The sequence below is a fragment of the Falco peregrinus genome, chromosome 16 (genome assembly GCF_023634155.1).
Source record: "Falco peregrinus isolate bFalPer1 chromosome 16, bFalPer1.pri, whole genome shotgun sequence".
NCBI classification, from domain to species: Eukaryota; Metazoa; Chordata; class Aves; order Falconiformes; family Falconidae; genus Falco; species Falco peregrinus.
In genome coordinates, this window is record NC_073736.1 from 5,081,785 (window position 1) to 5,094,361 (window position 12,577).

Here is a 12,577-nt window from a genome sequence, read left to right on the forward strand (position 1 = left end):
GGGGCACCAGCTCGCTGGCACGTTCCTGCTCTGTGCTCATACGCTGGCTGCCACTCGCTCTATTTCTTCTCCTCTCATGTTATTGGATTATATAGATCCTGTAAATATTGAAGGCAATGCAGAGACAGCCCAGGTGGTGAACCTCATTCCTTGGATGGATTATGAGTTTCGGGTCTTAGCGAGTAACATCCTTGGAGTTGGGGAGCCAAGTCTACCCTCCAGCAAAATCCGTACCAAAGAAGCAGGTATGTGCAAATATGCTCAGAGGTAGAAAAAGGAATCAGGGGTGCCTGTCCCAACATGCTGGAGGGGAAGGCTGGCTTGCAGCATGCCTTGGTCCCAAACAATTAATCATCTCCGGAGAGCTCCTAGAGGTGATGCCATCACAAAATTTTTTGCCTTTTTGCCCATTTCACACGTCAAAGACACGCACTAGAGCTGGCAGCTAACTTCACCAGCATGAGATACAATACATTCAACCATTATAAATCCTAGTTTCAAATCCTGTACCTTCTGGGCAGTAATGCTTAGAAAGGGGAAAGAGCCCTGCTCTAGCACAGAGCACAGCTCTGTAAAACAGACAAGGTAAATTTCCCAGCAAATGGCTGTGAACGTTCATTCTATCTTCTGCTGCTTGAACGTGCAAGCAGAAGGGCTGTAAAAACAGCAGGAGAACCGCTCTCAACATACCAAATGCATATTAACTCCTTTCTAATAAAAGCTCTCCTCTGTATCACTGCTTCTGAGCTTGATTCTTGTCCCCTTGGAGACATGCTGCCTCCAAATAAGCTCGTCAGGCACCAGCCACTATTCCAGACCTGATTTTCACAAAGATCTGAAATACTCATGGTTGAAAATCTAGAGACGAGCACTTTCATATGAGCTGTCAAAGCCTGGCTACTCCCAGACCGCGCCGTGTCTGTGCTCATCTTCATCACTGTGGTTTCCTTAACCCAACCCGTGCTTCTGCTTTTGTTTCGGGACCTGACAGCACCGACTGTGGCACCATCTGGGCTGAGCGGAGGTGGAGGGGCTCCCAACGAGCTCATCATCAACTGGACAGTAAGTCAGCAGCCGTGGGCGCGGGGAGAGGGCCGAGGGGAGGAGCACGTGCCATTTCTTTGGGGAAATCAGTATCGCAATTACAATTCTGATACGAGGCTGAGCCAAACACGGGGCTTAGTCCAAAGCTTCGCTCGTTTGAACGGACCAAGGCTCCTCTCTCTTTCCACCCCCCACACAGCCAACGCTGCGAGACTATCAGAATGGAGATGGCTTTGGCTACATCTTGTCATTCCGCAAGAAAGGCACCCAGGGGTGGCTGACAGCAAAGGTGCCGCACGCAGAATCGCTGCACTACGTCTACCACAACGAGAGCATCGGCCCCTACACCCCCTTTGAAGTGAAGATCAAAGCGTACAACAGGAAAGGAGAGGGACCGGAGAGCCTCACTGCCATCGTGTACTCTGCAGAAGAAGGTAAAGAGGGAGCGCGGAGACTCTGAACTCACTCCGCTTTGTTCAACCAGCCACCATGTCCTCAGCTCCCTGCAGAGCTGTGCCTGGGAGCTCAGCAACGGCAGAGGTTTCTTTTGCTCGAGGAACAGCTGACAGTGATTTCAGCATAACATTTATCTTCTACTTCAAATACACCGAGAGATGTTTCCCTACGCCCAGCCGTGACTGTACACCCAGAGCTCCAGAGCCGGCACGGATGCTCACAGCAGACAGCTGTGGCTCAGCTTGTCCTACTAAGTCCCTAAATCCCTTCCCCTTGCTTTGCTCCGTAGACATAATACCAGCCGTCTGGCTGCACGGTAACGGTGCTGCAGGAAAGCCCTTCATCTCAGTATGGTGACTATGCTGCCCAGAGCTAGGAAAAGGATTTTATTTCCTCTTGTTGTCTTTTTCAGAACCAAAAGTGGCTCCTTTTAGAGTTATGGCCAAGGCTGTTCTGTCCTCAGAAATGGATGTGTCCTGGGAGCCCGTTGAGCAGGGAGATATGACTGGAGTGCTTCTGGGCTACGAGGTACGAGTCTGCCATGGGAATGAGAGATGCTGAAACTGAGATCGGGAAACCCAGCAAAGAAAATTGCCCCAGGCTAAGTGAGGTGAAAGGAAACAGCATTTTGTTTCCAAAGATGGAGGATAATTAATGGACAGCACGAGGCTCTTAACGGGGCCAGTACTACTGCTCACAAGAGAGCTTAGTAAGAGAGAAAAATCCGTTTTTTTCCCTGCTTGCTTTTCCACACAGGCTGTAACCTTATTCCCGGGTACATACTAAGCAAAATGCACCGAAACAAACACCAAAGAGTCTCCAGCACTGGCTGTAGATGGACTGGGTCTGGCATTTGCAGAGGCCTCCATCCTTACCAAACCCATCATATCCTTTTCTATTCAGATCCGGTACTGGAAGGACGGTGATAAAGAGGAGGCGGCTGACCGAGTGAGAACCGCGGGACTGGTCACATCGGCTCACGTAACTGGCCTAAACCCCAACACCAAATATCACGTGTCAGTCAGAGCCTACAACCGGGCTGGAACTGGCCCCCCCAGCCCCTCCACCAACGTCACGACCACAAAACCACGTGAGTGAGCCCTGCCCAACTCCGTTGTGCACACTGTACGCCCTGGGGCTGCTGCTCCCTCCAGAGGATCCCCAACGATCAGCTTTTTTATCTTGGTGCTCTAACACCCTTTTAAATAGTCCATAAAACACTTCCCTGAATTTCCTCAGATCAGTCTCGTGGTCTGTGTATCGCACAGCTGAGAAGACCTCTGCTCAGAGTGATGTTTGGGGGGATAATCCCCTTTAAACTGATGACAGGGGTGCCATCAGTCCCGCTGACTAGTCACAGAGTCTCGGGAGATGGTTGTAACCAGCACAACCTTCTCATCAACCCCCGACTCATTGAATCTCTTGTCTTGTTTTGTATCTCTTAGCACCAAAGAGGCCACCTGGCAACATCTCCTGGACTTTTTCTGGGTCTACGGTCAGCATCAAGTGGGACCCAGTGGTGGCGAAGGCGGAGGAGTCTGCAGTTACGGGGTACAAGGTACAGGCAGCACGTAGCTGGCCTTCTCCTATAGGTGACCCTAAGGAATTCACCTTAACAAACATAACATTCACCTTAGCGAACATAAACTCAGACGTGCCTCTTCCAACAGATGCTTTACAGGCAGGATTCCCACTCTGCTCCCACACTATTCCTGGCCAGCAAGAGCCGGATCGACATCCCTGTCCCTGAAGACTTCACTCACGCCTTCGTACAGATCAGGGTGACGGGCCCTGGGGGAGATGGAATCCCAGCAGAAGTTCACATCCTCCGAAACAGTGGTAGGTGTGCTCCCCTGCCTACACACGCTCCATGCACGGACACTTTACAGGGTGCTCCACAGACCACCGCAACAGCAGCTCCGAGAGAGGAGTGAATTTGCTACCACCGTTCTTTGATAAGCCGTACCTCCTCCCCTACCCGGCCATAGCACAGCGTAACCACAACAAATGCTATGATGTTTTAAAATCCCACTCTCCCCTCCAGGAATAGAGGGGAACCTCCCACCCCTGGGTTTTAGCCCACTCTAGAACTGGTCCTTGGCTCCCTTGTGCTGTTCATTCAAAGGAACTTCTGATGTCTCCCCTTCCAGCCCTCCCCAGCTCCCCCCACCCCCCAGACTGGGCAACCTTTCAGCCCACTCTGAACCCACCTTGACTACTTGCAGCTCAAGTCCTCGAGGCCCCACGCCAGCCCAACTTACATTCACTAAGGGCGAAATCCTGACTTCGTGGGGCCCCGACCCCAACTCCAGCAGGTTCCCTTGATTCAGGGGGTAGGTACGCAGCGCCCACCTCCAAATTCTCATTTCAAGCACAAGTGTTCCCGGGAGGTCCACCAGCGACAATCACAACACGAGCACATAGAAATCCCAAAACTAACACGTTGCTGACCTCCCCAACTCTTCGCTCAACACATCCAGTTGTGTCTGTGCAACAGGACGGTTGCTCCTTCCCTGTTCCCTTTCTTTCAGGGACAAGTATGATGGTGGAAGACTCTGTGATGAGACCAGTGCCACATGCCATCGTTATTACAACTAACTCTCTACTAATGGTGGCCTTGATCAGCTACCTGGAGCTCTGACGATGGCCAGCGCAGCAGAGGACTCCCGGACACCTTCCTCCCAAGCCACTGGGGAACTCCTTAACATCTGGCTGCTGCAACTTCCAGTTTATACCACAGCAGCACTACAGAGAAAGGATTTGACAATGTTGTTGGAAGGGAGGAAGAAAGCAGCAGCTGTTTTGGTTTGTTTTGGAAGAATATAAGCTTTCATACAAGACATGGGTCTTTAACCGATTAAATTTTTTTTTAAAGAAAGGAGTAAAACAAAGAAGAATTCTACGTGAATTCTGACAGCCAACTGCCCAACACACTGTATCCAGTAGGTTTTCTGCCTTATGAAGCCATGTACTAAAATAACCAGACTGCTAAATCTGACCTTTTTTTTTTTTAATATGTACAGTGAATTTTGGGGGGGTAAGGGGAGGATGGGGACTGAGGATTTGACAGCGATCAGCATGTTCCATACCAATCCCAGTCACAGCCATCTCTAATGACTTATGGGACAGGATTTTTTTTTTCTCCCTCCCCTCCCCCAATATGAGCCAAATTCTGCAGCAACCAGCCCAAGGAGATAAAGCCACAAGAGAGACTGAGCTCTGCCCCATCCTGAAGATCAGATGTGAACAGAATTTAGATTGTGAAAAGCTTTTTTTACAACACTGGTGTTAACTTGCAACCCCAGCCTATTGTCTGTATCAACTGTTACACTGTGAGGTGCAACGTTCAATGTTATCCATATCCCACATGCTTTTGGGGTGTTTTTGTTATACTGTTTGCTTCTTTCCTTTTTGTTTGGGGGAGGAGAAGGGGTAAGCAAAAAGGAGATACTTTTCTAGCATCTGCTAATTCAAAGAGGTGGTTCTGCTTAATAACAGAGATGTCAACATACCCAATTTCCATAGAGAGGGTCTTAAAGGAGGAAGAAAAAGGAATATGACATAATTTAAACAAGAACTGGAGGCTGAAGGAAGCCGTCACTGGGGCAACAAGGAAAATCTGGACTCAGTCAGATTCACCTCCCCACACAAACGGTTCTGAACAGCCAACATGCCAGTCTCCCCTCGGGATGCCTGTCAGTCAGGCTGGTTTTCAGGCCCAAGGCTGACCCAGCTGATGGAAATGGGAGGGCTGATACCCCAAAGAAGTACAGGGATGCCGAGGTGCACCATTAACTAAAACAGCTGGGGACGTTGCTTATTAAAACCTCTCTGTCTCCCAGTAAAGCAACTGACCAAAGCTAACGCGCAGCTGATTTCTGTTGCTTGCCGGTCAGATCCCAAGCATGCTTGTAGGGACCTTTACCTGCCTGGACCTTCCTCCTTCCCAGAGGACAATACTGCTGGCCTGAGCAACCTCAGTTCCAGAATTACCCGAGAAAGGGCTACACTTGCAGGACCGTGCAATGGCAAGGTGCTCGCATGCGGTTTCTATACTAGATGCCAATTCCTTGCCCTCGCTAATCATTTTAAAACTACCGTGTCCTAAGCCTTAGCCAGCTTTGGAGAGATTACATGCATAAATCCCTGGCTTCCTGGAGTTATGCCTATTGTATATATCCATAGTACCCCATCACATGCTTTTTAGCATTTGGGCTACCCTAGAAGCAAGAAGGTAAATATACCGGTAGGTTCACACGGCGTGATGCGAACAGCAAGGCTCTAGGCTGAAGGAAGAAGGGCTCCTCTGTGTTTAGTAAACCAGAGAAATAAGAAATAGGCAAAGAAAAACAAACTTAATGAAAGAGTCCAAACATTTAGAGCACGGCTGCAGCAAAAGGAAAGGGTACCTCGCTGTTTCCCTTATAAATAACACCGGGGATAAAGTGGAAGAAGGAAGACGACAGCTCCCGGTGACACGTGGCAGAGTGAGGCAGGGAGCCATTCCCCCCGGAGCCTCCTCCAGGTCCCTCTGCTGCTCTCCATGAATCATCCCCTCGGTCCCTCCAGCAGGCTGAAACACTTCTTTCAGAAGGGCAACAGCTAAATATAAATGATATTTTTGTACGATTTATGTTCACGAAGATTTTAAAATATTTTCGTTGATGTCTGGGAGCTTTGTTTGGCAAAATCTTTTATGTTGTTAATTTGGCATTTTTGTTCTCACCTCCATCTTGCTGGGCCTTCAACCTTTCTCCCACAAAAGATGGGATGAACAGAAAATTAGGGGTGCAGTGTTAGCTCAAAAGCAAAGGAAATTAGGGCTTGGGCAACAGTTAACCTGACTGATATGCAGAACTAGCCATAACGACAGTATTTAGGAGGCATAACCTAACAGGACCTATGGAGCTCAGAGCTCTGCTGGATGATGCCCAGTGCAGCCCTGGGGCCTGATTCAGGAGAGAAGCAAATAAAAGCAGCAAGGTTAAATGACGTGCCCAAAGAGCCTTCACCGACTGGAGATGCAGATGCTGGGGGGACCCCAGGTCTGACCCTGTTGAGTAGCCAGCACTCTGCAGGTTGGGACGGAATAGAAATCTCTCGTACTTGAAGGCTGCTGCACTCCTTGGGAGGAATCACTGAGCGGGAGGGAGCTGCTTCGGTGCCCAGCCTGGCCACCGTCCCGAGGTTCACGCTGGTTTCAGGCACAGGCTCCGTGTTCACCCCATCGTGTGCCCCCAGCCCAGGGCAGCCGATGCGCCTGCTCTCCCCAGGGGCTGCTACACCTGCAGGCCCAGGGACACTGCTAATTCCCTTCAAGAGCTGCACATCTCCAGGGCCAAAGAACGTGCTTGGGTGGACAACATGTTGGATGAACTCTCACAAGCAAGGAAAGCGAAGCAAGGCACTCCTGCAAAACTCGAGGGCTGAGGTTCAGCATCAGTCTGGGTCTGACCACGCAGGCTACGCCAACAGCTCTTGCAAAAACTTGGGTCTCAACAGATGCTTCCAAATGTGTCTGGCAACACTGGTGGCTCTGTCGGTTTTATTGAATTTTACAGTGTTGGAAAGCAAGACGCTTTACAGCATGGTGAAAACGGTATCTAAATGCTGCAGTGACGCTGTTTTTGAAATAGCAGCCACCTGCACCATTTCCCTGGGAAGGTTAATACATTTTCCATACATTTCTTTGTTTAAACTAGATCACAGGCATATTTTATACAAGAAATGAAAACCAACATGAGTTGGATTTCAGATGTTCCAGTTTGCCCTGCTCTGCATTGCAAATGGGCTGAATATATTCTAATCTGTAAAACTGATGGGACAGTGTTTTCTAAAGCCTTCAAACAACAAGCAGATCCCCTTGAAAGTTAAATGTCTTCAATGTGAATTCAAGCTACGTCTCTTGTTTGAGAAGGCAAATCATCAGTACATACGGCTTCATCAGTATGTGTTTTAGACCAAAACACTGCTGAGCTTTTGCAACATTTTAAGGATTACACATAGAAGCAAAGAGGTATGACCTAGTGATAACCACAATGGCCTTACAACCGCTTGCTGTAATCCCAGCTCCGACACTGACTCCATCTACAGCTCCAAGCAATTATTTCACCACTTGCTGCCTCAGTTTCCCTTCCTGAGAAGCGAGGCACAAGCAGGTCATAGTGTATTTGCAAGTTCTGTGCAGTTTGGAAGTACCCGTGTGTTCACACTGCTGTCACAGGTGGGACTGCAGCTCACGCAGGGTTTCAGAGCTGACGTAAACTACTCAGCTCAGGCACCAAGAGCAGCGTAACCGCAGGAGCACAGGCTTCAGCAAGGCGATCAGTCACTGTCCGAGTCCTTGGTGGCAAACCTGTCCTTGTACCTGTGCTGTCTCCGTCACCTAGTCCTCACCTAATGTGGCCAGCCACGGCTCCGCTGACATCAATGTTTCCTGAGCATTAGCATGCAGAAACTCTGAAACATGCACATGGTAAACAGGCAGTCTCTCTCCCACGGATTATTTTTTTTTGAGATTTTAGGGAGGTTTGTCGACACTCCAAAGCCACGGAGCAGGAAAGATAGAAACACATTATGAAACACTGCAGGTTAGTACAGGGAAGCACCCTGGGTGAAGGACAGGGCACGCTGGGGATGGAAAAGGTCTTCCACTTGCAACACTGGCAGATGAGAAAGTTCAAGTTCAGGGCCAGATGGTTACAGGCTAAACTTCAGCTGAGACAGCTCAGTGTTTGTACACAGACACAAGGCAAGTTAAGGCAAAGACTGCCTTGCCTTAGGCAGTCCGTTCTGCCATTTAATTTACCAGAGCCTTAGGTAACCCACGGAAAAGGATTCGCTCGTGCAAACGCAGCATTTGTACCCACGTTAAACTTTATCCAGGCTATAAAAAGAACCTGCATGTAAAGCCTAGCCAGAGCCACCAACAGGCAAAAAAGATGTGGAAGGCGGCTACCGTAAAGCCAGTTAGAGCTTCCTAAAATGCAGCACAGGGGTTAAAAGGAAAGGTGTTCAGAGCCAGGGGAGAAAACTTCAACATCTTAACAGAGTTCACTGGCTTTACATTACTGCATTAAGTTACAAATCAATTTCCTGTCTTACTAACAACCCCCTGAATTTAACTGCACTGAGCATTTGCCTTAGAGATTAACTTACAAGGAGGAGTTAAGTGCTGTGGGGTTTGTTCTCAGCACTGTAATGGCTTGCGAAGGAAAGTCATTAATTTCACAGGGTCCGTCTTACTCGTCAGTAGTAAAAACCAGCCTGACAAGGGTGCTGTAAGTACACAACAAGGGTGAAATGCTTTGAGGCTACCAAATGAGAGGAGCTTTATTCTGATTTATTTCTATTTAACATGAAATAATCTTCTACCTGATACTATTAAACTTGCAGACTGAAGATTGTGCTTCTGGTTTTAGGTTGTCTGGGCTAAATTCAGCACTCGGCTATATGAGTTTGAATGAGGAAGAGCTCACCCTTGCAGCAGGACGGACAAAGTGTTGTACCCTGAATGGGAGACACTGATGTCTCTGCCCAGGGAAACAGCTGGATAACGCAGGCATCACATTCAGCTCATGCTGGGGGGCGGTGGGGTGGTGGGGTGTCTAAATCCCATCTGCTCTAAACCTGCAAAGCTATCCCCCATCCACAGAAATACTCTACTGTGGATATTTTAATCCAGCTTTACTACACACAAACAGGGCAGCTTTCTTCTCAGTAACTCTGTTGTATGCTATTTTTTTAAGAAAACCAAATGGCAAACATTGTAAGCATACTGTACTTACTGTAATTATGGTTATTTATTGGCTACAGTAGCACGCAGTTCATTAATAAAGATCTTCAGAGACTTTAGACAGCTACTAGGGTCTGGAGTGCTTCTGTCCAACTTTCAATGCAATTAGTACCTTCCTTGCCCAAGAGTCCCCTGGCACAGGACTGTATTTTTCCTGACTGCCAATTGCACATACCAATAAAAACAAAGGAGCCCAGTGAGACCTGATCCACACGGAGAAGTCAATTAAGATATAGTAAACTCAAATTCTATCCCATGACAGTGTTAACTAAACAAAAGAGGAGAGGCTGTCCATGGAGCAAGGAATTGCGAGTGTTGGGCGTCTGGTTAGAGATGTTAATGTAATAACATCTCTGGCTGCTATTCTAAAGGCTAGGAAACTCAAAGTAAAAAATTTAATGCACCTTATTAGCAGAAAGGGTAACTGACTGTTGGAATAGCTTGCCAAAAAGCCTGGTCATCAATAACAGCCTTTAAACCAAGTCTGGAAGTCTTCCAGGAAAGATATCCACTAGATCAGCCACAAGCTGGCTTGCAAAGGTTCACTTACATTATAGAAAATAATTTCCTTCATTGCAGGAAGCCCTGCATGCAATCACCTCATCTATGTTCTGTCAGATTAATTCATCACAGTAATTCCTTCTGACCTAAAAAAAAAATAAAAATCTACTGGCTTCCTTCTACCCTTGGGAAGGATTGTCGAGAGACCAGCTAAAGCAGTAAGTGGAATGGGCCCGAGGGTTCCCCCAGGCGTTAAGCTGAGCACGGTGTCCCTGCCATGGCAGGGGGTTGGAAGCAGATGATCTTGAAGGTCCCTTCCAACCCAAACCACCCCATGATTAAGGCAGGCGCAGCCGTGCCGGAGGGCGGACAGACAAGAAATGGGGCTCAGCACCAGTGGGGTCATGGGGAGCCTCAGCCAAACCCCTTCCCTCAGCCCATCCTGGATCCACGCACTGGCGTGCAGTCCCTAAAAGGAACACCATGCTTGCCCACGGGGAGCACAGGGGGGGCTTAGGCACTGGCTGCAGCAAGATGTGCTCCTGAGGCTCCCCCTGCGCCCCTAAGGATGGAGAGGAGCTACAGCCACCCACAGCCTGAGATGACAAGCGTGTCTGGGTGCCCCCTACCACTGCCCAGCCCCTGGCCTCCGGGTGCCGATGGCAAAGCAAACCCAACAAAGGGTGCAAAGAGGCTGGGCTCAGCTGTGCTCGGACCCCCGGCAGGCTCCTGCCCCTCTGCCCCGTGCCCTGCCGAGCCGCAGGAGAGGCTGCTCATCACCGGTGCTGTAATTAGCTCAGGGACTGATGCTGCAAAGGGGCTTTGTAAAGGTGAGGGCAGCATCATTAAAGAGACCAGCGGGGAGCAGCCAAGACTGAGATGAATCCCTCCCCAGCTCATCCCCTGCCAGGGCACTCCTGCTTTCTCAAGAGCCTTCATTAAATGCCGCCATGCATGATACAGATCAAGGAGACAAATGTAGCGTCACCAACAGACAGGCAGGTCCTACTGGAAATGCAAGCACAGCCCCACGGAGCGAGCACGCCAGCAAGCCATGCTGCACAGACGTGGGATGAAGGATGCTGGGAGGCATCACACGTGCCCGCCAGTCCCAGAGCGCCAGCACCAGCTGACCACCGTAACCTCACCAGAGCTCAGCTGCATTTAAAAACAAAAAACAGTTGATCCAGGAGCATCTGTGTGTTTCCAGCCAAGGCTCTTACACAGGTTTCAGGCATTAAGGCTGTAGGCACTGTGAGTCCAGTCCTTGCTGCGACATTTTGGCAGGCCTGGTCCCAAAAGAGGTACTTTTCTACACATAAATATCAATGGAAAATAGATAACTTTCTGTGAAACCTAAAGCACTTCCACATAAGGTTCAAATTTACTTTATTACATTAAAGTCACAAAAAAAGGCAGTTCAAGCAAATCTCTTGAACTTGGTATCAAAACACTTCAAGAATTAAAAAGGAACGGACCCCAGAGCTAAAGGTTTGTGTCTCACCTGAGAAAACAGCCTCCTCTTTCCTTCCCCACAGGTAATTTAAAGAATTTCTTGTTTCTAAAGGTTTTAGGTTGTTGGGTCTCTGCTGCCTACACAGCACCACAGCTCGCTGGGTCCCCTGCCTGGACACTCGCAGAGAGGTTTCGTTAATCGCTTTCTATACAAAATATACTGTCACTTTACTTGCCAATACCAAAAGGGCGAGCAAAGGACTTCCACGGATGCAGCCCTCCTCCCACAGAACAGAAGTAGGAAGACAAATCAAAGTAGATCTTCCTTGGAAATGAAAAAGCATCAGGAAGAAACAGGCAGTTTCCACAAAGAGCACACAAGTTTAGACAAACAAGACCAATATTGGTGACGGGGGTAATGAAAGATTCCTCTGCCCCATGAAGATAAACAGCAGCAGCTTTTTTTAAATGTAAAGGATGCAGAAAAAGCAAGGGATGGAGGATGGATGCTGGCTGGAATGAACTCAGCTTGGGGCAGGCAGGCAGAGAAAAGTCAGAGCAGGTTTGTAGCATCAGCAGAGCCTGCTTTGTTCCTGGGAAGCCAATAAAGAGAGCTCCAAGAAAGAAGAACTGCTTGAAAATGATCTTTCTTCTCTCCTTTTGGGACCACATTGAGGTACAAGTAAATTACTACTGTGAGTTAATCTTTAAAGCCAACATCTTTAAAGCTAACATATGTAAAAGATGGGTCTTACCACTCTGAAGATGCTTCGTACTCCGCATTCTAAAAAAACTCCTACTCAGAAAATAAGCAGTTGATCTTCCTGCCTCTGTGGAAACAGGGTGCAAACCAAACCAATGGTTATATTGTCAGGAAAACCGAGGAACAGCATCCTAAATGCTTTGTGCAAATCTATGCTACAGTTGGTTTTGTTTAATAATATCCTCCTGTTATTTGCTTCTATCCTATGATTTTGGGGGGTTGATACCTACCATGAAAGCCAGATTTTCAGAAGAGCCCAGCATGCAATGCTTGAAACCCCCTAAAACCTTATTTTACTGCCTAAGATTTTGTCCATTATTGGCACTCAGTAGATATTCAATAATATTGATTTATTGACCCCCACCGAAGCCAAAGACACAACTTTTGCTAAAGAAGAAGAAACTTCAACACAGCCAAAGCAAAGGGCGGAGTTATTTTATATGCCGCTAAGTAATTTTGGTCTAAAGCTTCTGCTTAAATTAAATCATGGCATCACATTAGCTATGACCGGCCAGCACTAAGCACAAAAATCCCTTATTATGGTGTATACCTGACTCAGCACA

The 12,577-nt window shown here is 48.2% G+C and overlaps 2 protein-coding genes across 3 annotated transcripts in view; one reads left to right on the forward strand and one right to left on the reverse strand.

Moving 5' to 3' along the window:
• The window catches only part of CNTN2 (contactin 2), a 30,016-nt gene extending 24,652 nt beyond the window's left edge, over positions 1–5,364 (forward strand). For both annotated transcript variants that reach the window (XM_005230346.3, XM_055819673.1), the window contains exons 16-23: positions 96–245; positions 992–1,062; positions 1,244–1,478; positions 1,913–2,028; positions 2,404–2,590; positions 2,946–3,058; positions 3,171–3,339; positions 4,032–5,364. In XM_005230346.3, the coding sequence (XP_005230403.2) occupies positions 96–245; positions 992–1,062; positions 1,244–1,478; positions 1,913–2,028; positions 2,404–2,590; positions 2,946–3,058; positions 3,171–3,339; positions 4,032–4,141 (1,151 nt within the window). In that variant the 3' untranslated portion in view covers positions 4,142–5,364. The remainder of the gene's footprint in view (positions 1–95; positions 246–991; positions 1,063–1,243; positions 1,479–1,912; positions 2,029–2,403; positions 2,591–2,945; positions 3,059–3,170; positions 3,340–4,031) is intronic.
• Positions 1–12,577, reverse strand: part of RBBP5 (RB binding protein 5, histone lysine methyltransferase complex subunit) — a 42,894-nt gene that overhangs the window by 9,344 nt on the left and 20,973 nt on the right. The window lies entirely within an intron of this gene.